At 42.0% G+C, this 27442-nt stretch overlaps 1 protein-coding gene across 1 annotated transcript; it reads right to left on the bottom strand.

Moving 5' to 3' along the window:
• Positions 1-272: 272 nt before the first annotated feature.
• On the bottom strand, positions 273-25177 carry CD38 (CD38 molecule). The gene is made up of 8 exons (XM_005148479.3): positions 24596-25177; positions 9448-9577; positions 8635-8770; positions 7759-7841; positions 5669-5745; positions 4904-4996; positions 3747-3833; positions 273-1918 (listed from the first exon to the last, which is right to left on the bottom strand). Exons 1-8 carry the CDS (start codon positions 24832-24834, stop codon positions 1837-1839), a joined length of 927 nt encoding a protein of 308 aa, XP_005148536.2. The 5' UTR covers positions 24835-25177; the 3' UTR covers positions 273-1836.
• Positions 25178-27442: the final 2265 nt, after the last annotated feature.

Genomic DNA, 27442 nt, shown 5'->3' with positions numbered 1-27442 from the left:
AAAGACCCAGGATGTTTCACTTCCAGCCACATACAAAGACAATGACTTCTCTGTATAAAATGGAGAGTGAGGTAGTGAGAGTAGTCTGGGGAACACATGTACTGTGCCCTTTCTCTGCTTTCCTGGGTGGGTATATATAGACTTCCATGCGTGGAATGAATTTCTCAGTTAATTTTAGGAAGTGAGTTACTTTCATGTTCAATCTGAGGTTAAGGAGAATGTGACACAAATCAACAATGTTTGCCATCAGCAATTTTATTACAGATCTCGATTTTACAGTCAACGTTTTATATTACAACAAAAGAGGTACAAAAGTGAGCATGAAGACTAACTCTTGACCTATAGTCAGAAATAGCCTATCTGAAATAATTGGTATGTGTCTGTGTTGATACATCCAAGTAGTTACATAACAAAGTGCAAATAAAAATACATTTCACTTAATGTAAACATTATGGGTGAGGCTTTGGGTCTGGTCCAGCTATGCTCAGTGCAGGCCTGTGTATTACAGAGAAGGGGTTCCTCTAGAGGTGCATGAAATTACACTGGCTTGTGTAGTTCCATAAGGATGCTTCACACTCTGGGTAGTCACTAAAACACAGAGTATTATAAACTTCTGCCTAAGGGATCATGGGAACCTTGGTCTGGCTACCGAATTGACAATGTCTAGTTACATTGGTGCTGCAACACCTGAGAGAATATCTGTAGCAAAACCTGCTCAGTACTCTTAGTGCCGATGACACTGCACAAAGGCACTACAGCCATGACCACAAGCTGGCCTCAGATCTTTGTTTTGTTATAAAGCTGCACTTGATTATGCATGTGAGAGCAATAGAATAGAAATCAAATGAAATCAATGAAACCTGCTGGTTCAATGTACAATGGCATGTGTGTGCATATGAATCTTATACTGCAAGGCATCACCTTTCACCTCAGAAACTGAGGTCAAGATAGACTCCTTATTGTGGCAACCATTTAGTGTTTGTCTCTATTCCAGTAGCTGGCCAACCTGCGGCCTGAGGGACCTTTAATGAAAGCTGGAAGGCTTATATTTGCTGCTATATTAAGAATGAAATGTAATGTGAACTGCAGCGGTGTTTCCAGTAGGATTTTAATGGGGCTGTCTGAGTCAGTCTTGCTATTTTCTCTCCCCAGCTACATACTTGACATGTCCTTACAGCTCCTGGCAACCCTCTGAGGGGTTTCTGGTCTTTTCTTGGCCCAGCTCAATCGTTTCTCCACCAGCCACTTATTTATGATGCCCATTAAAAGGTAAGAACTGCTCTGCCTCTCCCATTGCTTGCTTTATCTGCTCAAAGGTATCACAGTCTCTGGGAGCAACATGATCTATACCATGTGCTATGGGGCAATGTTCCTCTCTGGGGCATGTTGCACTGGGATGCGGGGAGAATGTAGAACGCTTTGGTCATTTTCCATCCAGCTTTCCAGCAGGGTGGAAGCTGAGTGCTGATGCCAGCAAGTTCTGCCTCTGGAAATTCTTTTTCTTCTCCGTGCACACCCCAGGGAATTCCCACTCTGAGCCCCTGGGCACAAGTGAAGCTGTACAGGAGGCGGCAAACCAGGGCAAACCAAGGCAAAGCATCTGTCCTCAACCACCAAACATCCCCCTGCCTCTCTGAAATAGTGTGTTGTGTGCATGTGTGTACAGTCATCACACCTAAAGTATCATCTGCTGCTATGTGGCTGTTAGTATCACAGCAAGGATTTCTGGTTATGGACTCTGTACACACCACTCTACTATTTATCACCCTAAACTATTTAGCCACATCTTTTCCAGCTTTACACACAGTCAACTTCAGTAGTGCGAAGGACTCCGTTTCATGGAGCTGCTGTGGGGCTGGTGCAAACTCTGCAGTCTGTGTGGTCAGGGTTATGCACACACTGAAGGAGCTGAACTGGCCTGTGACAAGACACAAAGGCAAACAAAACTTAAGTAACCACTTTGCAAGTACAGCAGAATGGCTCCACAGTCACTACATGCAACATGAAAGTCAAAGTGTATGTTACATACGAGCTTATCAAGTGGATGGCTTAGGATATAGTTTTTTAGATCTTGCTGCTAAAAGATAACTTTGGTGTTTATAGGAGTTAAGGACAAGAGCAAGTGAGTACAAAATAAAGTAGGATGTGAACTCACACCATGTCAGCTATGATGTGATAAGACAACAATTATGAAAAAGTGAGAGCTCTTTCACAGACTGCGGAGTTGCTGCCATGCTGGGAGTTCACCATACTGCTTACTCAGTGGTAACCCCTGTTGCTATAATGGAGAGCTGTTGCTAACCATGTCAGACAGGATGAGGTATTTTGCTAGAAGTACATCCAGTAAATCTATTTTTTAAGTTACTTCTGGAAGGCGCTGCTGCCATGGAAAAAAGCAAGAGAAAAATCAGCATGGATTGCTACATGGCATGAAAAAAACAGATGCTCAGCTGATATGGACCCACATGGTTCTGTTTGGAATGACTTCAGGGGAGAGAAGTTAATTTACACGATCTATTCCAAAGAGTTTTACTGCACAAGAATTTGGTTAGTTTATTATTGCTCTGTGTAAAGAATAGTAAAATTAACTGTTCATGTTACTCTACACAGTTGTCTATGTACGTGTTAGTTGAGCTCTGACAAAAAGCTCTACTTGTTATTCTATCTTAAGCGAGTTGTGATCTGCAGCAACAATTGTGTCAACAACTCTTCACAATGTGTTTCAGGTTTCTCCTTGAATTAAGCCACAATGGATCTAAGGTACTACGTATTTCCTATTCCTCCCTGGTCCCCTAATTTATTTCATCATGGCCTGAAATAATCTGTGCCTACTTACAGATCCTGGGAGTACTGGTTAAAGGCTGCATGTACCCAAAGAGAAAGCGAGTACGCAGTTCAGCAGATTCATGCACCACACCAGTGTTAGTATTTTCACAGTGTGCAGAGCACTCATTAGTCAGGTTCAGCAATACCTGAACAGGAATATATTGCTCTGCCATCAGGATTAAAATTCTTTCACCAGATAAGGAATTTGTCTCCTTCGCAGATCAACTTTTCATTATTTAAAACTAATGGAATGAGTTCAGTGGTTTATAGAAATGTTTGTTCCCTTTGGAAATGTTCTTACCCAAGTATGAATTCTTCACTCTTGAGAAGTTGTTCCGGGCAGATATGAGTAATACTGAACATTTGCTGCTTTTCTAATGTCACTAAAGAGCACTAATGAAGGTCTCCGAAACCACACAGAGGGATAAAGGACCTCAGGCTTTTCCATCTCTTCAGCAGGCAAGTCTGAACTTGGGCTGCTGTTTCCTGGACTCCTGTTTTTCCCTCCTGACAATGATGAATTATAGTAATTACTCATGCTTATAATGTTTCATGCCTCTCTCTGACAAAGCAGCTGGATAGAAAGTAAGCTTAAACTACAGTAAAGGAGAAGCTGCCTATTTGGATCTGATTACTGTGTGTAAAAGCCTGGTCAGATGAGAATCTGTTGAAGGAGGCTGGGTTGCCAACTGAACTTGCTCAATACAAGTGCAGGGCAGAGAGTAAGCCCCAGACCCAGCCAACATGAGGTCTGCAGCCAGAGTGGAAGCTCCTGAGAGCCACACAGCCACATCCAAGGGATGTCTTGGCAGTAAGAGGGGATGCTGGTCTAGCTTGCTGTAAACCTATATTGAGTCAAGAGGGAGATGCAGTATTAGTTTTATGTAAAGAAGTCACCACCAATAAGAGCAAATAATTACCTGTAATTGTCTTCACAGGTGGTCTGAAAGTTGCGTTCTTCTAAGATGCTTTTTAACCTTCTTATGGAATAACCTGAGCAGGATTCACTGGAGAGAAAAGTCTTTCATTACTTGTGTTCCTTCTGTGTACAGGAAGCTCAGATACATTCCACACTATGTCACTTTGCTTTATTTCAGGTAAGATTCTTCAAAACCTTATTTGCTAATGTGCTGTAAAGTCCATTGTTGTGTGGAGTTTGGTCTAAAATTGGGCCTTCGCTGGTAGAAACTACGTGATATTCAGCCGTGTATCTTGCACAAGAACTTTGTTCTAGAAGGTATCTGTGGGAAATAACTCAGTTGCTGTCACAGTTCCATGTGCTCTAGAACTGCTCCAGAGCTGCTGCTCGCCTCCCTCCACAGGAGTATGAAATGAAGCTTATTCAGTCTCTGGAATGACAAAGGGATCAAGTCCTCTGTGTGATGAGAAAGGGCAAGTCATGAAAACCAGTAGCTAAGTCCCAGGTAGGACATAAGCTAGGACGAAGCAGATAGAAAACGTGGGTGGAAGCAGGATATGAGCATTTCCTATCTGTTTGACTCAGTCTGTGACTGCCTCTGCTCTGTTTTTGACAAGGGGCTGAGTGATTGATTGAGATGTTCAGCTGATATTAGTTAGAGTAAGTTTCCCAGGACCCACTTGGGTTTCAAGTATGTCCAACAGACGGAGGCTCTGCAACCTCTCTGGGAAACCTGTTCCAGCCTTTGACATTAGTTTATAAAAAATGGTTCTGCTCAGCAATAAATGTACTATTCCTGTGAACAAACACATTTTTCCACTCTTCACCCTGAAAACGTAGCCTGTTCTGTGACTTCTGTGCTGCACCCACATTGAAGTCCTGTAGAGCTCAGTGAGGTTGGAAGGAATGTAAAGGTCATGGGACCTCTTGAAAGCAAGGGAAATGTCATTGTGTCTTAGCTATAAGAGTTCAAGAGTACCTATGGAAAATACTAAAGACAACAATAGTACAAATGTTATTCTTTTCCATAAAGTAAGCAGCTAAGAGAGTGAATGTAGAGCAGGTTTTAACACATTGTCACTGTTAGACAGTCCCTCATTAGAACTGTGCCATCTGCCTCTCACACACTGCTTGTTGTTTCATATTGGCATGACTTACCTTTGAGGTCCACCGATGTCATGCATAAGCCAAATGTGTACTGCAGAGACTTTATCTGGATTTAGGTTAAAGATCTCAATACTTCCAAAGATGCTGTAAGAATGTGTCATGAAAAAGCAAAACATTCATAGTTATCTGAGAAAGTTCTACAGAATGATCCCCAAATACTACTGCTGCTATTACTCTCCATGAAAGACCATTATCTTTCTAGTGGATTTTCATAGAGTATTTAATTGTCTTATGCTAAATATTTCTCCCCAATTTTATTTCACTGTCAGCAGACCCTTTGAAACTGTCTGCAGACTGAAACAAGATGAAGTTTTTCTATCTTTTCTCCTGTATGATTTACTTGCTCTTGATTTGGTTTGGAGCAAGGGAAATAAACATGGCTTTTCACCCAACCAGCATATTCTTCAATATCTTTCAATATTATTCAAGACTGCACAGTCTGGAAGGGTAAAATCCAGTCAACTCTATAAAGAGAAATGTGTCATTTATAATGAGTAAATGCACCATCAATGCACCAATAAAGTTACTTTGTGCAGCAAGAGCATACTGTTTGCGCCATCTGCATACTGTCTGACAGATTTCAAGTACAGTTACTGCATAGAAGGAGTTAAGTGAATCAGCTCTACAGCAGCCAATGGTTTAGACCCCTATATGAGTTTATCAGAATCTATTCTGCACTGGCACTCACTAGCAAAGGCATGCTCACCAGCACACAGGCCCCACAGAAACTTGGATGGTAGCATGCTGAGTAAATACCTGCTGCTTTTGAAAGCTCCAGCTTCTATTGATCCGTTGAGCATCACTTGAACCACACCACATGCTGTTTCTGCAAACTGAACAAAGCAAATGGACATTATATTCTGGCACTGCAAGCAGAGCCATGCCAGACTCTCAGAGAGTAGAAATCACTGTAACTTCTTTGATGTCATCAGAACTGACTTATACAAGTGCAGGATCTGGCCAATATTTTTGTAGAACATGTCAGTGCAAAAAAAAAAAAACAACTAAAAGCATCAAAAAGCTATGGCAAAACTGTGATAAAGCTGCTGTAGCCAGGTATGAAGTGTCAGTCTGAGACTACAGCGATCAATATAGGAACTCTGCTGTCACTGCTGATTTCAGATTTTATAGGGCTTTCCAGAGCTCTCCAACTTCAACTGTCTGATGGGACTGTAGTAAAGTGGAATAACTCTGCTTTAACTCCAGTGGTGAGGTCCAGCCAGAACAGAGGTACCACTAGTTTAAGGACACGCAAACCATTGTGCATTCATTACCTTGTGGCTCGTGCTCTGTGCTTTTCTGTGGCTTGGGAATTCTCTCCACAGTGGTTTTAGTCAAACTCATCACTGAGATTTGTTTGATTTGATTTTTTAAATTACTGGATCATGTAATCACTGTTCTGTTATTTAAAACTTCTGTCTGAATATTTCAAGACTTCCAAGTTTACAACATAAAGTACTCACTAGATAGGTAATCCAGTGGTAAGACAAAGAGTTTTTCAAAAGCTTAACACAGGGGACTGTACTTATCAAATCTTCCAAGTGTTACATCTAAGCAAGTGTGGCTCAAACTCAGATCTCAGGAGCCGTGAAACTGCAGGAACATTTCTTTATTTGTAACTTTCTAATGTAATAATCATGAGTTTTAGTAGATTTTAAATTTATTTTGCCTGCAGTTTAGCAAGGCTGGCTCTATGTGGTGGTCTGTCCCTCCTGGACTCTGGAACTGAGGTGATTAATGAGAACATAGAAACTGTTCTGACCTTGGAAAAATTATGTATACTAGTTTACCCACAAAACTGTATATTTGTACAATGAGTAGACTTTCTTACGTACATGAGAGCTGAAGCATACAAGAATGTTTGCTTTCCACCTGAGCAGTCAGCTACTAACAGTCATATCAAGGGTGAAGTCTTGAGAGATATGTAAAATCAAACTGATACAGGAGAGCAGGTTTTTTCCTGGCACTTTTCCTGTGTAAAGTGCTGATTGAGCAATGCCAGACTGACTGCTTAACTTGGGGTAGCAGGGTCTCATTTGTATGATGGCAGTTGGCATGTGCACATGGGTGGGTACATCATAGGAACCTTGCCAGATACCGCTGTGAGAAGACATGCTCTTCAGGTTTGAGCAGGAAGGTGGAAGGGGATTGCCTGCTGCTTTGAATGTTCCTGTGCCAATTCAGGCACTGCTCTCAACATTAATGTGCTGAAATGAATTTTGTTTTAGCACTTTCCATCCTCTGGTTTAGGCAAGGTGGTGATTATTGTTATTGTAAGTGTTATTTGCAAAGCTCCAGCTGTGTGCCAGGTGTTGTTCTAGACAATGGCACACAGTCCACAAATAAGAATGCCCCAACAACAGTGACATTAAATATTGTACATAAAATATGGGACCTTTGAAATACAAATTTCCAAGATCAAGATTTTTAGCACCTGAAGCCAAAGCTCATGTGAACTTTTACTATTCCATGTTCCAAGTCCAATCTGCAAATGCACATTTTTGGCAGTGTTAGGAACTTAGTAAATTTCAACATTCTTGGATTTGGTTCATTAGGGACTGTAGTGATAGGACAAGGGGTAACAGGTTGAAACTTAAACAGCAGAGATTTAGACTGGATATAAGGAAGAAATTCTTTACTGTTAGGGTGGTGAGGTACTGGAATGGGTTGCCCAGGGAGGTTGTGAATGCTCCATCCCTGGCGGTGTTCAAGGCCAGGTTGGATGAAGCCATGGGTGACATGGTTTAGTGTGAGGTGTCCCTGCCCATGGCAGGGGGGTTGGAACTAGATGATCTTAAGGTCCTTTCCAACCCTAACTATTCTATGAACTTTATTTTAGATCTTACCATCTTGGATGCCAGTTTCCAGAACACAGAGACAGGGTTGCTTTCACATTCACTTCGTTTTGGACAAGATTCATAGTTGATTCCTGAGAAGAAATACATTTGTAAAATAGCTAAGGTTAGAACAAATATTGTTGCAGTGTTTAAATGGCTTTGAGAGCTGACTAAGGATGGCAGAAAGATTTGCTTCTACTAAAACAAGAAGACTACATAGGACAAGGGCTCTGAGAGGAAAAGGAATTTGCATGCATTCAAAGGTTTTCCTGTATGCTCTCACACATTTTAGGGAGGCAGCTACAGGCCCTGTATGCAAATAATTCCCGGAAAAGTGAGACAGGAAGATACACCATCCTAAATGTGAGAAATAGGTTGGCTCTTGACAAATACTCTCTGATTGCATTGCAAAACTAAGCTTTGCTCAACATCTTCAGTAATTCCAGCCCAGTTTTGAGGCTGCCAGGTTTAAACACAAACCCAGGATTCATGAAGGCAGCAGTAACCCCAGGGTACCTGCATGCTACCCCTCCACTTTAATTGGCTTACAGCCAGGACCTTTTTGATTGGCAATCTTGTTTTGCAGTCTGTCCCATAGAAGTCACAGGAAGGAAACATGTAAACTAGATAAAGACCATTGTGACCATTGGTCTAAGCAGCAACTTGGTGTTTTAATAACAGCCAAAGTCGTGTGTTCTAAATTAACTCAAGAGCTAAGTATTATTTGCAGTCTTCCGTAACATGGAACAGAAATACAATAAAGGTTTTAAACTGCACTACAAGAAAAGAATATGTGGAAAGGATTGTATGTAGATATACAAGAGAAAAGACTAATCTGGAATTCAAATGTTTGTATTTGTTTTGCAAAAAAATAGTACTTATTACCTGGGGCAGAGGGGTCTCCACACCATGAAACCCCATCAGCCATATAACCCAACAAGGTGTCCTCCAAAGTAAAGAAATTTTGGTTGGATTTTGTGTAACGATGAGCGAGGTCATTTGTCTTGCTCCAAAACAGTGACTGTGAAATAAGGTACAAATGTTTAATAAGTGATACTTACACTAGAGCTGGTCAGGAAATTTTCCTGGAGAAAATGAAAAAGTTTTCACGATAATGAAGGAGTTTTAGTTTTCATTGAAATGATTCAAGTTTCCCTTAGTGGATCAGTTCTTATTTTTCCAGCCCACATTCCCATTTCCAAAATCTATTTGGGTGGTTACTTTTTGTGGAAATGGAAGTGCTCAGCTTGTAAAGCATTTTTAAGGAAAGGTTTTGTCTAGTTCTCATAGGATAAACACCTAATTTGTAGTGTGTTTTGAACTGCACATGGAAGAGCAGCATTTCAGAAGCAGTGTCCCTCTAACAGCATGACCGCATGCTCCTTACATAGAGCTGTATGCTTATGGAACATACGGAGAAGCATCTCCGTCACTTCAGCAGGATCACTCCAGTACTGAGGTTTGAGTCAAGCCTTACATAGTGATGATTTCCAGTGATAGAGAATTGACAGGTTTATTTGTGTCCAAAGGTGATGACTGCAGGACTACTGCAGTAAGCACAAGAGAGAAATAGCATCCTTGTGGGCCTAAAGACCCTCATAACCATTATGGACAAGATCCCATCACCCAGAGCACTGCTCAGACATGCCATCCCTCAACAGTCCTACTTAAGAAGCCCACCATGCATTGTAATGTTACCTTGTTACAGGGTATAGGGTGACTCGCTAACTCCATTAAAGGCTGGTAATCTTCTGATGTAATATTACAGGGATTCTTGTAAATGAATGCCTGTTTTAATGATTCCCATATTTTTAGGCAATCCATATCCCTGCCAAAAGATTAAAACATAGTTAATTAGAATTTATGAGTATTTATGGATATGAAAGGATCTCTTTCTGTTATGATTAAATACTACTGATCAGATTTTAAAAGAGTTCTAATTATGTTCAAGCACAAAAATACATTATCTGTCACAAAAGCAGCGTATCTTCAGCAAATTAATTATAAAATAGAATAGTTAGGGTTGGAAAGGACCTTAAGATCATCTAGTTCCAACCCCCCTGCCATGGGCAGGGACACCTCACACTAAACCATGTCACCCAAGGCTTCGTCCAGCCTGGCCTTGAACACTGCCAGGGATGGAGCATTCACTACCTCCCTGGGCAACCCATTCTGGTACCTCACCACACTCACAGTAAAGAATTTCTTCCTTATATCCAGTCTAAACCTCTGCTGTTTAAGTTTTAACTCGTTACCCCTTGTCCTATCACTACAGTCCCTAATGAAGAGTCCATCTCAGGCATCCCTATAGGCCCCCTTCAGATACTGGAAGGCTGCTATGAGGTCTCCACGCAGCCTTCTCTTCTCCAGGCTGAACAGCCCCAACTTTCTCAGCCTGTCTTCATATGGGAGGTGCTCCAGTCCCCTGATCATCCTCGTGGCCCTCCTCTGTACTTGTTCTTGTTTGTTAAGATGCTACTTCATCAGCCTAGGAAAAAGTGCCTCTCTGCTGAGAGAAGCAGGAGTCCTTTTGTACTACTGAGAGGAAAACTGTTGCAGTGTGGACAAGCAATTGTTTCCCTGTACTGAAGCAGCACCATGCTCCCTTGTTAAGGCTGTCACATACAATGTCTGGGACAGCTCAGAACATCTGCTTTCTTGTACTTGAAGTAATGAATGCAATATAAGGTAATTCATAATTATTGTCTGTAATATGTATTTGCCAGGCTGTGTCCCCCTGGGCGCACTTCCCTTCCTCTTCATGCTCCCATAGTTTCAGGTCCTGTGGAAAGCCTGCCCCTCTCATTGCAGCAGTGACAGTATTACAGTGATCCCGCATCCTCCTCTTCCCTATGTTTATGTAAATTTAATATGCTGACTGCATTATCCTACTGTCTGATTGTCTGAATGAATCTCTTCTGACTGTTGCTGACTCATCCACTCTTTCTTCACTGTTTGCAGTTTTCTCCTAGTGTGTTCCTGCTACAAGCCATTTGAAGAATGGACTTTGTCTCGTGTAAAGAAACTAATGCCTTCAGAGCACTATAAAAGTAGCACTGATCAATTACTATGTGACAGACATGCAGCTGCAGGCTTTGTTACCATTTGGTAGGCGGGTAACGTGTAGGATGTGGAGTTTGATTAGACTTGAAAATAGCCCTAAAAGGATTAAGAAATGTAGTAGTAATTCATTGAAGATTTCCAACCATTTTCAAGTTAATCTTCCCTACAGGCCTGTGATCTCATTCCTACTACTGAACTTGATCACTATTTCTACTGAGTGCCCATCTGAGCATCAGAATTGCACACTGGAAAGCAGGGAGTTGAGCTGTATTATGCAGGCCACTTCCAAACTGCAGGACCCAGAGCCACTTGTCAGCTCCTGGCTGCTCCCTTGCTGTCTGGACACGAATGGTCTTCCTTCCCTTCCTAAGCCTTATAGAAAATAAACATCATGCAAAGAGGAGGCCAGATTCTGTCTGTGTCCAGAAGAAAGCAACAGCATTACATACCAGAGGGAATGCCTCTGCCTTGGGGATTGGGTGAGTATTACACTGGGAAGGACCAGGCAATCCACACCAAGATGTCCTTGGCCTGCCTTCCCTTCTGACTTTATTTATGCAGTAACAAATCTAACTTAGCATTATACATGATATCGGCTATTGGGAGGTCATACCAGTAAATGGTTATTACAGCAGGTTTCAATGCCCCAGTTTCTTCCAGTCCTCTCCCATGAAGAATCTATGGTGGATGTGTCCTCATCTCTCCCGGGACAGCCAACCACACTATGCTACAGCAATCTGGGCTGTAGATATCCTGCAGCTTGACCTTGCTGATTTGAAACAAACTTGGGTATTGCCACTGCACAGTTCTGTCTGAAATGCAGACAGAACCAGGGGAGAGGGACAAGGCAGCTCTCTGGCTGTACAACAAACAGCCAGACAGTATGATAGTATGACAACAGGGCAGCTCTGGCCACATGATGAATTTCATTTCTTACCATGCCAATCTGTTACAGGGGCAGACCCTGCAAGTAAGGACCATGCCTCCTGTTTACACAAACCATATTTACCTCCAGGTAAGCAGTGACTAATAGCAATGATGCATTTTTACCAGGCTATAGTCTTTTGTCCAAGAGACTAAATGCACTTTCAGTTAGAGTCACTGTAGAAATACGAAGCCAAACTGTACGAAATACGAAGCCATACTGCAGATGCTGTAGGGAACACAGTCATTGCTTTGCTGTAGCACAGTCATGTCAGGGAGTATTCACACGTTTTACTTAGCAGAATTTAATTTGGGTGCATTAAATTTTCTCCTGGAGGAGCCTGTAGCTGGCTGCAAATGTTGTAAGCAGCCCACAGAGGCCATCTTCCCAACTGTGGTACTTCATCAGGCATTGGGAATTTTTAAATACCTCTGTCTGCCACATAGGATTACAACATGATCCCACTGAATCAGCCAAGAGAGAGGGCTCCTGCTGATTAAAGGGTGAGTTTACTGAATAGGCAGCTGTCCCCTTTGCTTTGCACAGTCAATGGTATTGTAAAGAGAATTTGTAGGGCTTGGCTGTAAGCACTGGTGCAACTCACAGACATTTACATGGTGCACGCTTTCTGTCAAATGATTTGGCTTCCTGGCAGGACTTTTCTTTGCTCCAGAAATGCATTGTACGTAACAGTGTAAGAGCCGCAGGTGAGAGCTGGTTACCTGGTCATTTATCCTTTCGTGTTACAAAGTTTTAAGCTTGGCCTCAGAAAACAAAATATTTTCAAGGAATTCTAAGAAAAACCATGGGGTTTTAATTTCCAAAGCAGAGAGGTGAGCGATAGACACCACACAAAGCATTTCTGCTGATCGACTCAAGTCATGGCTGTAAGATGCTCAACGCAACAATGTCTGAGCTGATTCACTGTTCTGCCGAGACAGTTTGCCGAATCACAGATACAAAGCATCAGGTTTCCAGCATTTCAAGACACCGAGCTCAGCACTTGATGGTATGCATGGATGTCACTCAGATAGGAAAGAAGAAGCTTCAACTACAGCCCTGGCAGAGCTGAGCAAAACTGTGTATTTAATGTCATAGAAGTGCTTAGCCTTCAAATGGGGAAGCTCTTCTACAGCTGGTAATTGGTGTGGTGCTTTTAGTTGTACCACACAGAAGAATGAGGGGGGTTGGAGCTAGATGATCTTAAGGTCCTTTCCAACCCTAATTATTGTATGATTCTATGAAGAAGACTGATAAGGTATATTCTAATGATATAGAAACTAGGCAATTTCATCATTGTTTTAGAAAGCAAAATACAAAACTTTAATGTAAAAAAAAACACATATAAAAGCCAATCAATATTTCATTTTCACTGTCTTCACCTATCAACATGTATAATTTTACAATTGAGTATAGTAATTCATTGATTTGCCCTTGGAAAGCTCTTTCTCTGATACGAAATGCAGGTTTTGCCTCACATCTCAAAGAGATTACCAACCACATACAACAGCAATTTTGGTTGATCTATGGAAAAAGTAAGCAGTGAGGAGACTTCAGGACTTGTTAATCCCAGATCCAGGAGAATATGCCACTCTGTCCAACCTCACTATTAAGGTAGACACTATCAAGAAGGTTTCACGTGTCCCTTTTTCCAGCACAGCAAGAAAGTGTTTGATGTGCAGCCTTTAACTGACGCTGAGCAGAGCTAAGGGCAGAGATCTGCTGTAGCTCTGGGCCTCCTGAACACAATATGAGAAGTTTGCTGGCACATGGAATGCTGAGAATTCCAGCGAGAACAGTTTCAGGTTGGAACAAGCACATCTGCATTGCCTAAAAACGCCTGAGAAACAAATTGTCTTCTTAAGGCTGCTCCCAGCTCCTTATTGGGAAGTTCTCAGTCACAAAATGTGTTCATTTCATTTTCTTCTTTGGCTAACAAAAGAATGAAAGGGTCCAAAAGAGATCACCAGTCAATTAAATTAATCCAGTTCAGATACAGGAGTCCATGGTGAATATGCTTACATACTGCTCTTACATACCATTCTGCTGCAGGGCTTGTGTGCTCTCCTTCCCTGTTTTTGCATGCTCTGGGTTGCATATAAATTCTGCATTATATCTGTGAATATCATATATTTATGCATAATGGATTTCTTCCTTTGAGGCTAACTTTGTTTATGCTGAAATATTTAAGGCCTTTTATCCTTCTACAGAATCAGAAACATTCAATCCCAATTCAATAATATGAAAAATAAAGATACTATATAAAAAATTATAGATATACAATTTTATGTTTCATTTTTTCAGACTTTTCTTGTAATTAATAGAGTTTGGGAAATGCTGGTAAATGTGAAATAATAACTAGCAGACTCTAGAAGAAACACTGAAACCTGTTGTAAACTCAAGAACAGAACATACAACCCTTTCTCTAGAAAGTGAGGTGTGCAGAACTTGCCTTATGACCTTTTAGAGACAGAGATTACACTCTGCACTCAGTATAGCATCAAATAAGGGCTGGGATACAAATAGCCATTAAAACCACCATTTCCTTATTAAAATCAAATGTTATAAGTGCTGCAAAATGTATCCTGTATTTGTCCTTATATTTGGGCAGAAGTTGCTTTTTCCAGTGATTTTGAGTATTTCTATATATTGACCTTTCATAGGAATATCACATTAATCTATTCAGTGGAAGCTGGGGCCAAGAATATTCACATTAGCAGCTACCCTCAGAGCCAAACTTTAATGTGCATGTTAGAAAAATAGACAGCTTATGCGTCATTATTTCTTGCATATCAGTACACTGGTCTGGCTAACCTTGAAAGAGTGTCCTTTCACTTAAAGGAATGGGATGGTACTGAGGTACATGGGAAATTGCTATTAATATATCTCTTTTTTATTTAGTTTGCAATTATCTTCTTCCTTTCACTGTACATGATGGAGCAAATTCTTCCCCAGTTGAAATGGATCTAATTGGTATAATACCAAGGATAAGTTTCATGCCTGCTGATTTCAGTTACACCATGAACAATGTTTTTCAGTTAGCACTGGACATGTTAAAACCTCTTAAGAAGGGCACTGTTTCCTTGGGCTATGTTGCCTCCAGTTTTTCACTCAGAATTTGCCAGAGATACTTCAAGTATGGAAACCATTTTAAGTTTACAAGTGCAAAATGACTTCCAGGCTTTGCTCCGGAGAACTCAATGAACTCTGCCCATATTGTTTGAATTGCTTTACCAGGCAGAGATTTTCCCCATGAGACATGGCCTCCCCTGCCACCAGCAGGAGCTTTCCCAAGGTCCTGAGTTTTCCTTCTAAAACATGGCAATGTCTTCAGGACACACCAAGGTTTTAATTGTGACTCTGAAGTCTGAGGTGCCCACAGTGCCCTGAGCCCTTTGAGCAGCTGCTCTTTGCAGAGATCAAACCTCCCCAGCAGTTGCAGTTTGTATACGAAAATCCTTCTCATCTGCTATCACCATCAACCAAAACAGTAATGCAGATATGCACCTAAGCAATCAGAAATAGGCTCTTTAAAAAGTCAGTGAGAAGTTTGTGGTTATAACCAAGCTCCTCAAAGCCGTAAGACCAATTCACTGCCTGCTGGGAGTCTAAGCTGTCGTTTTCACTTGTAAAAGGCCAGACGGTTCAGAAGGAGAACGCATGTCAAAGCATCTAAATGATGTAGCAATATTCCTGCATCCAACAGACATATCTTTGCCTGTGTGCCAGTTTATGTGCCTCTTTTAAGTAAACTGTGACGGCTGTAGACAGCAGTGCAATTTATGCATCCATATTCAATTAGTTTTTTTCATGTGAGCTTACAAGTAGCTGTCTTTATGTTGTCAAAAATCATGCAATGAACAGTAACCCTTATGCCTGTGTTGAGAGGCCCTTTGTAACCTAGAATCCTTTTGCTGCCTTTTATGCGCTAAACACTTCTGTTTTCCCTTCTGCTGTCCCTTCCCCTGTCCCAGCCTCACCATGCCTCACTGCTGCTCCGGAGCAGCTGCCGTGGGGCTGCTGCCAAGCCCAGTCCAGGCACCTGCAGTCGGACTCCTCCGCAGTCAGCCGGAGCCGCTGGTGCGAGCATCTAAACTCAAGGCGAACACTGCCATCATGCGGGAGAAGGCACTTCTGCGGAGCAGTAGCTGAGGTCAGCACCAGAGGTTTGTAGTTCTTCATGGGGGTGACCCATCTCCATCTCTGAGTCAGAAACTGGGCACGTGCATGCAACGGATCAGCTTCCTTCATGTTCTAGCACCTAAAGTCTCCCATCAGGTACCTTTGTACTAAAAACCTGGCGGATGTGCATTAACAGAGGTCAGCCAACATGCTGTCATTGCTGAGGATTTGAGGAGACAGATTACTGTCTGCTGGGTTTAGCATTCATATAATGGAGAAGGGAAAAATTACCAAGGAAAAAGATGAAGGAAGCTTATGGAAGAGCTGTCAATCCCAGCATCTTCAATAAATACAAGCCTCTTGCTACCCACTTAATTTAATTATTGCAAAGTGTCTGCCACTGCAACATTTATGGTAACTAACTTTTTTTCAATATGAGAATGACATACTTGATTTTTTTGGCATCTTGATTTTGTAAGTATTGCTCTCTGCTAATTAAATAGCTCATAAGCCAATAAAGAAAGTATTGGAGGAACTGACTGGGAATAGGGACAGAGATCCAAAACTCTGCCTCAGAGAAAGATGACTTCTGGGAAGGTTACCTGTAGGCAGAGCAACTAAATTCCCCATGGCAGATACAGGGAGTATGGAAGCCTGAGAAAAGGAGTACAAGGTGAGATTTCCACTGGGTGCACCTCAGGGCTGTGTATGTTTGTGTCCAAGGAATGACCTTGAACAACCTTGTCACACTGGTCCTTAAACTTTGGCAGGAGTGAGAATGTTTTAAGGACAGGTGTACTTGTGGCTTTGATTTATAGCTCCTTTATGTGAGTTGGGAATCAACACTGAGCCATATCACCTTTCCGGGAACAGCCGAGCCACGAGATGGCAGCTGTAAACCAGGGAGGAGTTCATCTGTACATGCAGATTCTTTTTCTGGCTTGATTTCAGCTTTTCTGGGTGAAAAACCAAGCTGCTTGAGCAGATGGTGGTTTCAGCAATGCTCTGTAAGTGGGACATAGCCTCCAGAAGAGTAGAAGTCTCACCTGGACTGAATTTGACAGAGAGCCATAACTGCTCTACAGTTTAAGCATCCAAGTGAGGGCCATCTCATCAACAGATACCAAAGGGAAGAAATTTAAACTGGCATCTTACCTCTTGATTAGAAAGTGTATTATTAGTATTGTTTTATTTTTAATATTGAACTGAGAAAAACACTTTCTATAAGAATGAACTAAATACAGGTATGTTAAAGTAAGGAAATACTCAATGGCTTAATGCAGCTGCTGATGCTTTTTTAGCTTTTTTCCCCTTAACATGAATTTGCAGTACATTGGGGGCTTTTATAGAATGAAAACTTCTGGAATCTGGCATAAGTGCAGTAAGTCAGGAGAAGTCCTTGCTTCAACGGTAGTAAATGTCAGTGGGACAAGGACAAGGGAGTGGATCAGAGATTTAGTACAAGTGTGAGTGAGCTCCTTGCTAATGCCTTATTTTGGTGTCATCTCTTGGAAAGATAAACTGCATCTTTAGCATCTGTTTCTACCCTTGGACACCTGAAGTAGGTGATCTGATCTTAGAGGGAAAATTAATCTATTCCTCCTATCCCTATGCATAAGCAAAGTTATATTTCCCCACAGTGCTTTGAGACGTTAAGCAGCTCTTGAATTTTGGCCATAATTTAGCAATGTCAGCTGAACAGTATCACCTTTGGATACAGCTGTTTTCACTGTCATCTTTACAGATTCTACAGGAGAACTGAAGCAAGCAGGGGTGGAACGAACAGGATTCCTCCTTTCAGCAACAACGAGGTCTTACTTTGGCTCATCCAAACATTTAATGATTTCAATAATTTAGCTGCCACCAGCCATTGCTCTGTACAGCCAATCCTGTAAAACCAATAAATGAGAGAGAAGGGAAAGAACAGGTAGCTAACTGACAGTGCATGACTGAATAACAGCATAAAGTTACAGTAGAAAACTAAGTTGAAGAGTATTGCATCAACAAATACTTCTAATGAATGTGTAAAAGAACAGTACAGACAGAATGATATTCTCTCTGGTGTCTGGGATTAAAACCAAAGGAGATATTCACTGCAAGGAGATTTTAATGTATGACAGTGGGGTAATTGTGATGCAGTATGTGTAGGCTAACCCAAATGTGAAATGCTATTTGAAATCCTACACAATCTTGCAGCAAGAACCAGTAAATATGCAACCACTGTTATATAAATGTAAGAAGTTTGAGTATATGAGAAATACATAGTCATCTAATAACAATTTACATATGATTATAACTTAATAAGGGACAACAGACAGATGAGTTGACATATGGCTGCCAAAGCAAGAGCTAAATTCTGATTTCAGCAGCATTTCTGTTCCTCAGAAGTGCATTGATGTTGGCAGTGGAGAAAAGACAAAACATCTTTTGATATCTCCCTGTTAAATTTGCAGGACTTCTGTCTTGAGTTCCTGTTGTCAGTGGAGTTACAGCCTGGGAGGGTGTTTTGTGCAGAACTGAGCATGAGCTTTGCACAGAATTGGATGATTTTTCACAGTCTAGGGAGTATATCTTTAAGAAAGATTCAAACAGTTGTTTTACAATTTACAATCACAGAAATCATAGAACGGTTTGGGTTGGAAGAGACCTTAAAGATCACCTGGTTCCAACCCCCTGCCATGGGCAGGATAATGATTATATTGTAGTTACCAAGAAATGACAAGAACAGTCAAAGTCACTCACACACAAATCAGAGGAAAGCAATTGTACATTAAGACCTTGTTATAAATATTGAAGGACAGAAAACAGAGCTCTGCACGTTTCATACAGCAAGACTGATACAGAAAAGGTATTATAGTCAATACATTAGCACATTAAGTATGGAAGGGACTATTAAGGGAGTACACTGAAGCAATGTAACATGTTCTGACTTGGGCATTTAATAAGCGGTATGTTATAGGATCATCTTAATACTGAGTGTAGCAACAGATATCAACACCATTGGCACTACAGATGAACCAAAATGCTTTTGCACCACTGGTGGTCCAAGTTATCCAATGGAATTCTTGCAAGTCTGTAAGCATTTTCTAAGAAATAGAATAATAGGAAGGCACCTATGGGGATCACTTAGCCCAAGCCCTAGCTCAGAGAAGGCTAGCCAGGGCCATGTCCAGTCTGGTTTTGAATGTCTCCAAGGATGGAGCCTCCACCAACTCTTCAGACATCCTGTTCCACGCTTTGATCACCCTCACAGTAAAAAAAACAAAACAAACAAACAAAAATCTTATGTTTAAATGGAATTTCCTGTATTTTAATTACATTCCAAATTTTAATTCCATTGGCTCTTGTCCCATAACTGGATACCACTGAGAAAGGCTTTCTCTCTCTTCTTTACTTCCCCCATCAGGTATTTATACACACTGATAAGATCACCCTGAGACTTCTCTTGTCCAGGATGAACAGTCTCAGCTGTCACAGCTTCCTCCTGTATGCCAGACACTTCAGTTGTCTTTATAGTCCTTCACTAGACATGCTCTAACTATGTCCCTGACCCCCTTGTACCGGGGAGCCCAGAACTGAACCCAGCACTCCTGATGTATCTTGCCAGTACTGATCAGAGGTGAAGGATCAGCTCCCTCCTCCCACATCCAGCACTCCTCCTGCAGCCCAAGACACCACTCACCTTTGCACAAGGGCACATTGGTGGCTAATGTTCAGCTTTGCCACCAGAAACCCATGTCCTTTTCCTCAGATAGTGAAACTAAAGCTTTATGTTTGCTCTGGGACCAGAAGAGACAGAGTAACAGTAACAATTCAATTATTTTTTAAGATAGTGTGGGTTTTTAAGTAAAGCTAAATCCTTTGCACTTTGATATATATTAAATTGAGAAGCTTTAGAAGTCTGCAGTGCACTCTAACAGGGTGCTAATGCATTACTGTTAGGTTGTAACACTACTTTTCAGAAGATTAAGTAAAGGTTTTTCTTATATAAGGCATATTTTTTAATGAAAAGACAAATCTCAGTAAGTTTCATATGTCATGGTTATATAACATAAAGCAAAGATTTTTGTGGCACTGAATCAAATCATGGCTGTTGTTTAGTGCCATGCTTGATGTGAGAATGTGAATAACCAGTGAACAAATACAAAGAAATCAGAGTAATAGTGCCTAGCAAAGCATGAAGGCAAAATGCAAAAGTAAGCATACAACAAAACCCAGATTTCTTTCTGGAAGAAATTATGCTGCAAGTGCAATAGTATCTCACACAAAATTATGTTCCATATGTTCATTTTGACAAAATGTATCTCCATCTCCACAGGCTGCAAAGGAATGGAAATGCAAAATGCATTCATGGTTATGCAGTCAGAAAGCAAATCTCTCCTGGACACACACAAACTTTTACTATATTCAAAGGAACTACAGACTATTACAATTTGATATAGAAAGAATTTGCCACAAACTATGAAAACAACATTAGCTGATCCAAATGTATCTAAGTGGAAGTACATCTTGTGTGTCCACACAGCATTGCATGAAAAATGTACTGAAGTTCTGCGCCTTGCATCTTTATCACTGGGTGTTTGCACTGCTTACTCAGGCACAGTAGGATTGCTGGGCCTGAAGAGTCCCACACATCACTGAACTGGCTCCCTCTCTGCATCCTTGATGCTCTCTCACTGCTAGAGGTTAGACTTCAGCCAGTTTTAAACAGGTCCTTGCAAGCTTGGCTTGGCTAGGGTGGATCAGAGGTGGAGAAGTGGCTACAGATATGAGGAGGAGTCATCATTATCTGGGAATGAAAAATCACTTGAACTGCAAATGTTAGTTGAGTTTATTTCTATATTAAAAAAAAGTAGAAATATCATTGTTTGTGTTTTGGGAACTCCTGACTATGACCATTTAGACAACATGTTTTCTCTCTTCCTTCCCCAGGTCACAAAATGCTGATCATATCTGAGCTCAGCTTGCCAATTAAAGCTTGCTGAAGGCGAAACTAAACCACTTAACTTCATATCAACAAGTTTCATGCTATGTCTACTACTGCCTGTTCTTCCCCAGTGGGCATTAAGGTGCAAAACCATTGTAACAGCATCGTTAGAGCAACAGGAAAGCTATTGGGTGGCCACAGCTGGTCTGGACCAGCAGTGATATGCCACATCATTGGTGCTGAGCTGGCCCTACACAAGCCCGGTGCTGGTGAGCTTGCAGCTCTGCACGCCGCATTGCCCTTCCCTCCTTTGCTTATACCAGGGATAAATTCATGTAAACTTGGATTTGCGTTGCATGAGACCCGGAGTATGAGAATTGTGATAGCCACAAGAGGGAGTCCGCACTACTGGGATGAGGAGACAAGTAATTTGAGGTCAAATCCTTCCTTCAGACCAAGCTGCCTCTGGCTTTTATTCAGATGAAACTGCAATACATACCAATAGCCATGGCTGATGAGTAGGGTTTTGGTTTTTTTTTGCAAGACTAGTGAAAGCAGAACTTGCAGATTTTGGTAATGTTGAAAATAGATAATGCTACTGAGCTGTGAGAAACTATTGCTTTAGCTCCATCTTCTGGCAGCAGCCAGCGTTTTCCAGGGAAGCTGAAAAGAAATACTGCTCTTTAATGGCAGTATCCCGGTGTGCAGCAATACATGCAGGGGACAAAACACCCAGTGCCTGCTGCTATACCATCCACATTTTCTCCTAGTAAATGGGGCTAACACTGGGAATGTATTATATAAACATTCGGTATTCCCTGCCTCTTTCTCCTGAACTTTGGCACGATGACAGATCTAAGCAGGAAGGCTAACTGAGGAAACTGTATGTGTACAAAAGAGTCATCCAGCCAGCGGCAGAAACAAAACCAAGGACTGAATTGCACACAGGCAGTTGAACAGAATTATCATCAGGAGGAGCTGTAAACAGCACCTGAGAACTGCTCCTTAGTGAGGCAGTTTGGTACAGCACCCACATGTTTTGATGACTATGGAGAATAAGCAAATCAACAGGTTAAAATCTGACTGCATGAGGTGCTCATAAAACTCATTCCAGTGGCCTCACTAGGCTTGGGCTCAGTCCACAGATCATACTGGAAAAGAGAAGAGCACAACCAGAACATGCCCACTGTGTACAGTATCCAGGGCTCCAGTAAGATGAGGAAGAGCACAAGGAGGTATCCTCTAGGACTGAAGCAGCCACGATGGTGAAGGTGTACACTAGCACATCCATGGCTTTCTCACATGAGTTATAGCATGCAGTTACAAAAGTACAGCTGAAATGGGGGCTCTAGACTCATGGTCTCCAGCTGCGATATCTAGAAACATTAAAAAGTCCATATTCATATGTCAATACTCCTCATTTTTTCCAAAACCTGCTATCTATTCCAATTTGAAATATGGCACTCCAAAAAAGTAATAGTCACACTCACTAACAACTGCAGTGGATAAATTGCTATTAAAAAAAGAAAGAATTGTCAAAGATGGAACTTAGTGGCTCTACTATAAAAAAGTAAAAATATGAGGAAATGAACATGAGTTTGCTTACCCCAGGGCTTTTTAAACAACTACACATGTTTGTGTAAGATTAAAAGGGCAAGAAGAGACTGTACAAATTTATGAGGAAATCAGAAGATTTCTAACCAAGGCAGTGAGGTTCCCATGGTGGAAGCAGTGGTAGCAGAAGTCCTAGGCGTGTAGAGGACACAGCTTCCACAGCTCATAAGCCTGCCTGAGTTTCTGCAGTTCCCTGTTCCTCCTCCTTATCTTTGATTAAGTGTGTCAAAGATCTCACACGATGCAAGATCCAAGGCCTACATTAATGATGAAAGAGCGTGGGATGAAAGATACGGGCCTCTCTGATGTTTCCTAAAGGCACCCACTTCATTACCAGGAAGTGCCAGCAACAGAAGCAGTTGGTTACATGGCAAACTGCACAGAGCTCAGCAGGAGCAGAAATGGGGAATCTCAAGCTGGATTCCCAGAAAAGCACCTACACTTGATTTTCTGTTCAGAAACCTCCTGAGCATTTGAAGTGTATGTAAATAAGCATATTTTTCTCTTACATAAAATAAAAGGGTGCTACTATACAGAAGTCATTTAATTTGAAAGAAAGAGAGCTCACAGCCATGAAGCTGTTAAAGAGCATCGGGTTATGAACAGCACAAAATGTCATGCCTTGTAAAAACAGCCTGTTTAGAAAACTCGTGATCAGGGGTTTGTGATTTTGTAAATAATGTCCTTGAAATAATGGCTTAAATTAATTATTCCCAGTGATAGCTGTGGTCCAGATTCAGACTGTGTTGCAAGCAAATACATACATAACATTAACTGAAAACATATTTACACAAAAGGGGTTTTTACATCTTCAGCACCAAAATTTGAATGAAACAAGCATAAGTAATAAAGGTTCTTAAGCTTCAAAATAGTTTCAGATTTAGATACCGAGTGCACACTTCTCCAATAAATTAATGTGTGATTTTAGAAACAGGTACATACATGATTTCACAAAAGCTTCAGGAACTTTTTTACTTTACTTGTAAAAGAATCCCTCTTCACTAACCCCACTCAGGTGTTCAATGTAAAGTCTCTGCACTCTTGGCCCTGTATTTTCCATTTGTCCATTTCCTTCCAAGAGCTGCTTTTCCATATAGCACCAGACATCCAAGGCCAAGGGAAGTCCAAATGCAAGCAAACTATGTACAGCTTTGTTCCCATCAGTTTAATGTAATGAAAACAAGAGAGGGACAATTGTCTTTATTAAGACAAAGACCAGGAGGGTTCTGTCACCTGGCCAAGGTGTGAGGCAGCCCTGTGGTGCTCAACCCAGACTGGTGGAAATGTCTGCTGGAGGTTTACTGCAGGCACAAAATTGGGTGGCTGGTGCCACAGAAGTGATGGATGGGTCCCTGCTGAGAGACCCTGGCTGCTCTGGATCCTGTCTGGAGAGTATGGGTGTCCCCACTACATGCAGAAGGCCTGGGGCACACCATGTTTTATAAGTTTGCCTTTTCCTATGGTGAAGGGGATCAATAAATCAGTTCTTAGCCCTCACACTCTACTGCATCTTGGCCCAGGCAATCCTCTTCTACTGCAGAGGAGTGTTACCCTGCCTGCTGTAATGGGCTGAGCAGGGACCATCCCCGGCTGAAGGTTTTGCCTGGGACTGCCGTGCTGGCGCTGTGATCAGTGTGCATTTCCTGTGCAAGCTGTCTGTGCTCATTGTGAGGTCTTGCCCACATATCAAAAACATCTGTTTTGGACAACCCCACGATATTTCCTAATGTCTTTCTAACATCTTTGTCCATCCTATAAATCTGTGCTGAATCTTCTCCTTTTCCTCTCTCCTGTGTAGTTTTGGTTATGTGAATGTGGGGTCACATGTTACAGGATTTTTGGCAGATTAGCTTTATAGCAAATTGATTCACTTCCACATATTCAGACCTGTTAGGATACAGCTTTTATTTTATTTTTTTATTTTTATTTTTGTTTATTTTATGACTCTAGGGAAGGTGCAAAATACATTTCTGGTTATGTTTTGACCTAGGGTTAGTATTACATTGGCTCTGCAGGTAGTTTCCTTAAAAAGCCTCCACTTGGGCACTGACGCTGAGTTCACCCAGTTTGCTGCAAAACAGGGGTCTTAGTCCCTTGATTTCCCTCTGCTACCGCAAACCTAGTAGACATGGACAGGTGGAGGTGGGAAACCCTTCACTTTACACACCCAGTGCACAACTGAGACCACTACTCACCCCAGCTCAGAATGCCGCGCCATGACGTAGTTGTAGCATCTTCCCAGGATGACTTCTTGCAGATTCTTAGTGGTCCCTCTCTCCTTCCACTTCAGCATTTCAGGGCTGCCCTCCGGCTTCCCGTGAGTCAGGATGGAGGCCAGCACGACGGCGAGGACGAGGCCGGCCAGCAGCACCACGATCCCCACCAGCAGGACGGTGCGCTGCCGGGTCCGGGCAGAGCCCTGCTGGAACGGCATCCTGCGAGGGCTGCCTGAGGAGCAGCAGCAACTGCTCCCCCGGCAGAGGGAACACAGCTTTCTAGCGTGTCGCTGCCGTCCCCCCCGCCCCGCGCCGGGCTCAGTGCCGGCGGCTGGCAGGAGGCCGGGCTGACCCCCGCCTCCACCGGCCACCCCGAGCAGCCTCCGGCAGAGCCGGGAGGGTGAGACTGAGGGTGCCGCTGGCTCCGAACAGGGGCCCGCTTGCACCGCACTGTCCTCAGCGGGCTCAGGACAACCCAGTCGTTTTTAAAGCCGAACAATGGCTTTTCGGGGCTCGAAAAGAGAGCCTCGCTGTTGCTTGACTTCTGCCCCTCACCTTGGTGTGACCTCCCCGATTTAAACTTTGTGAAGTGTCAGTGGGCACTCACGAAAGTGAATCTCAGGAAATTACCCATAAAACTCCGAAAGCCTTTGCTCAAATAAAGAGCCCATCACATGTTCCAGCTGATGTGTGATTAAAAGATGAATTCATGCAACCCAGTCCATTTCTTCTAAATTAATCTGGGTTTAAATGATAGGTTTGAATCCAGCTTTACCGAAGGCAATCATCAACCTTGCAGTAGTTATAAAAATTTAGTTCATTGACACACAAAGAGGTATTTTATTTCTCTGTCCCTTGCAGTCTTGGTTAGTTGTCACGTGAATTTCTAAGACTAGTGTGTGACTTGTGGGTCTTTGAGGCTGTGTGAAATCATCTCACGAAAGATCCAGCGTTCTCTGCAAGAGGGAAGTTAGACCCTTCCCCTCCTCTCTAAATAGGGCAATTTTCTTCCTTAGTCAAAAGCCACAACAAAATAAGACTCAGATCTCAAAATCTAAACAAAAGATGCTATGCAATGTCATAGAATCGTAGAATAGTTAGGGTTGGACAGGATCTTAAAATCATCTCGTTCCAAACACCCTTCCATGTCAGAATAACTGTAAGTTGTTAACAAATAGTTAATAACTGCTTACGGATCATCTGTCTTTAACAGGCTGACCATGAGAAAGGGCACCTGTGGCACATCTCCCTTAGGCCAGGCAGTTCTGAAAGGCTGTGCTTCAACCAAAGCCTGCACTGGTGAGCAACGATTTAAGCACATAATCTGAATTTTTCTGGTCCTGTTTTCTGAGAAATGACGCAAATGCTGGGAGGTTTTCACTTGGAAATGAAGCCTCATTTTTGCAGTGGCATATCTGTCTGTCAGCCCTGAAGTGGTCAAACAGTCAGACTTAATGATCGTTGTAGGTCCCTTGCAACTGAAATACTCTATTCTATATCTCTCCCTAACAGCGTCATGACTTCATAAGAGGGAGAACATTGTCTTTTCTTTATGACACTGCTTCTGTTCCCTCAGCAGTCCCCACTGCAGGTTCTGCAGAAAGCTCTGAAAGCTCTGTAGGAGACAATTCATAAGAATTCACTCCTCAAGGAAGCTTTTCCTCATAATCATTTCATCTGGGTTTTGCCTTGGCAGGCTCGAAAGATTGTTCTTTATTTGTTCCTTGTTTTCATCATGAATGTGAGGTATTTGAAGAAGAACTTTGTGATCTTTTATTAGACATGAGAGATTACTGAATTTGGTTCGTTTTCCCCTTAATGTTTGTTTACATGTTCAAACCCCACTGTTTTCCAGTAACCTGATGTGTGAAAAAAGTTTTCTTCTGTTCAGATATGACATTGATTCATCAAGAATAAATAAATGAATGCAGACTCAGCAGCTCTGGAAGGTGTCCTTGCTGCTGACTTTGTAACACCTCAAACTACATAAGGAATGTCAAAGACATGTAAATGCCAAAGCCTCCTTTCAGCAAGCCTTGGCAGCCTAATCAGGATGAATAAATAGGACAAGCAGAGTTGAGGGAGCAGCAGAAATGCCAGTAAAAACACTCCCAGTGGTTCAGAATCTTTTAGTTTCTTTCTCAGTATGAATGTAAGCATGAACTCACGCCTTGCAAACGTTCTGTCCCAAGAGTATTTCCACAAGAGGTGTAAGTAAGATGATAATGGTGACTTAGCAAGGAAGAGATGAAACAGCATGCCCTGAACAGAAGGCAGCACAGAAGAGAGAGTGAAATGGGGAAGGACTAAGGGAGGTGAAAAGCAATGTGTTTCACAAGGGTTTTGCATCCCTTTAGGCCTGTGGAGTGACCTGGATTTCATTTCTTTCCTAAGCAGTTTTCCCAAGTAGATGACCTTAATTAAGCTGACCAACTATTCCACAAGAATTCAGTATCCTCAAAAGGAAATACAAACTTAGGATTTCCCCTGAGATTGAAGTGCTCAAGGATTTGTATCCTTCTTGAACTGGTTTGACAGTGGTTATGTTTCCCTTCTGTAAGGAAAAGTTTAGTTTTAAAAGCACTGTGTTTCATAATCTGATAGCCAGCTTTTGGAGCCCTCTGAGCTACATGCATTTCCAAGGCAGTAAACCTAACTAATCCTGGTCTTATCGAGGTGTGTTCACTCTTCTGCCAGCCTTCACACTAACTCACTGGGTGGGGTGATTGCAAAGTGGGTGTAAAAGATTGGAAGCTAGAAATACTTTAAGCACATAATTGCCAGCCTCTGCTTTGATGATACCACGGATTGCAGCAAGGACTTCTA

Source organism: Melopsittacus undulatus, chromosome 7 (genome assembly GCF_012275295.1).
Source record: "Melopsittacus undulatus isolate bMelUnd1 chromosome 7, bMelUnd1.mat.Z, whole genome shotgun sequence".
Classification (NCBI taxonomy): Eukaryota; Metazoa; Chordata; class Aves; order Psittaciformes; family Psittaculidae; genus Melopsittacus; species Melopsittacus undulatus.
The sequence above is the reverse complement of the archived record's forward strand: the minus strand, read 5'-3'. Positions and strand labels throughout refer to the sequence as shown.

What these genes read in the sequence shown, in the direction of transcription:
- CD38 (XM_005148479.3), bottom strand. Translation starts at nt 24,834, where the DNA reads ATGCCGTTCCAGCAGGGCTCTGCCCGGACCCGGCAGCGCACCGTCCTG. An exon ending in ACCCTATACCCTGTAACAAG is followed by an intron (nt 8,771 to 9,447) that starts GTAACATTACAA and finishes CTTATTTCACAG; the next exon opens with TCACTGTTTTGGAGCAAGAC. An exon ending in GACATCGGTGGACCTCAAAG is followed by an intron (nt 3,834 to 4,903) that starts GTAAGTCATGCC and finishes TTTTCTCTCCAG; the next exon opens with TGAATCCTGCTCAGGTTATT.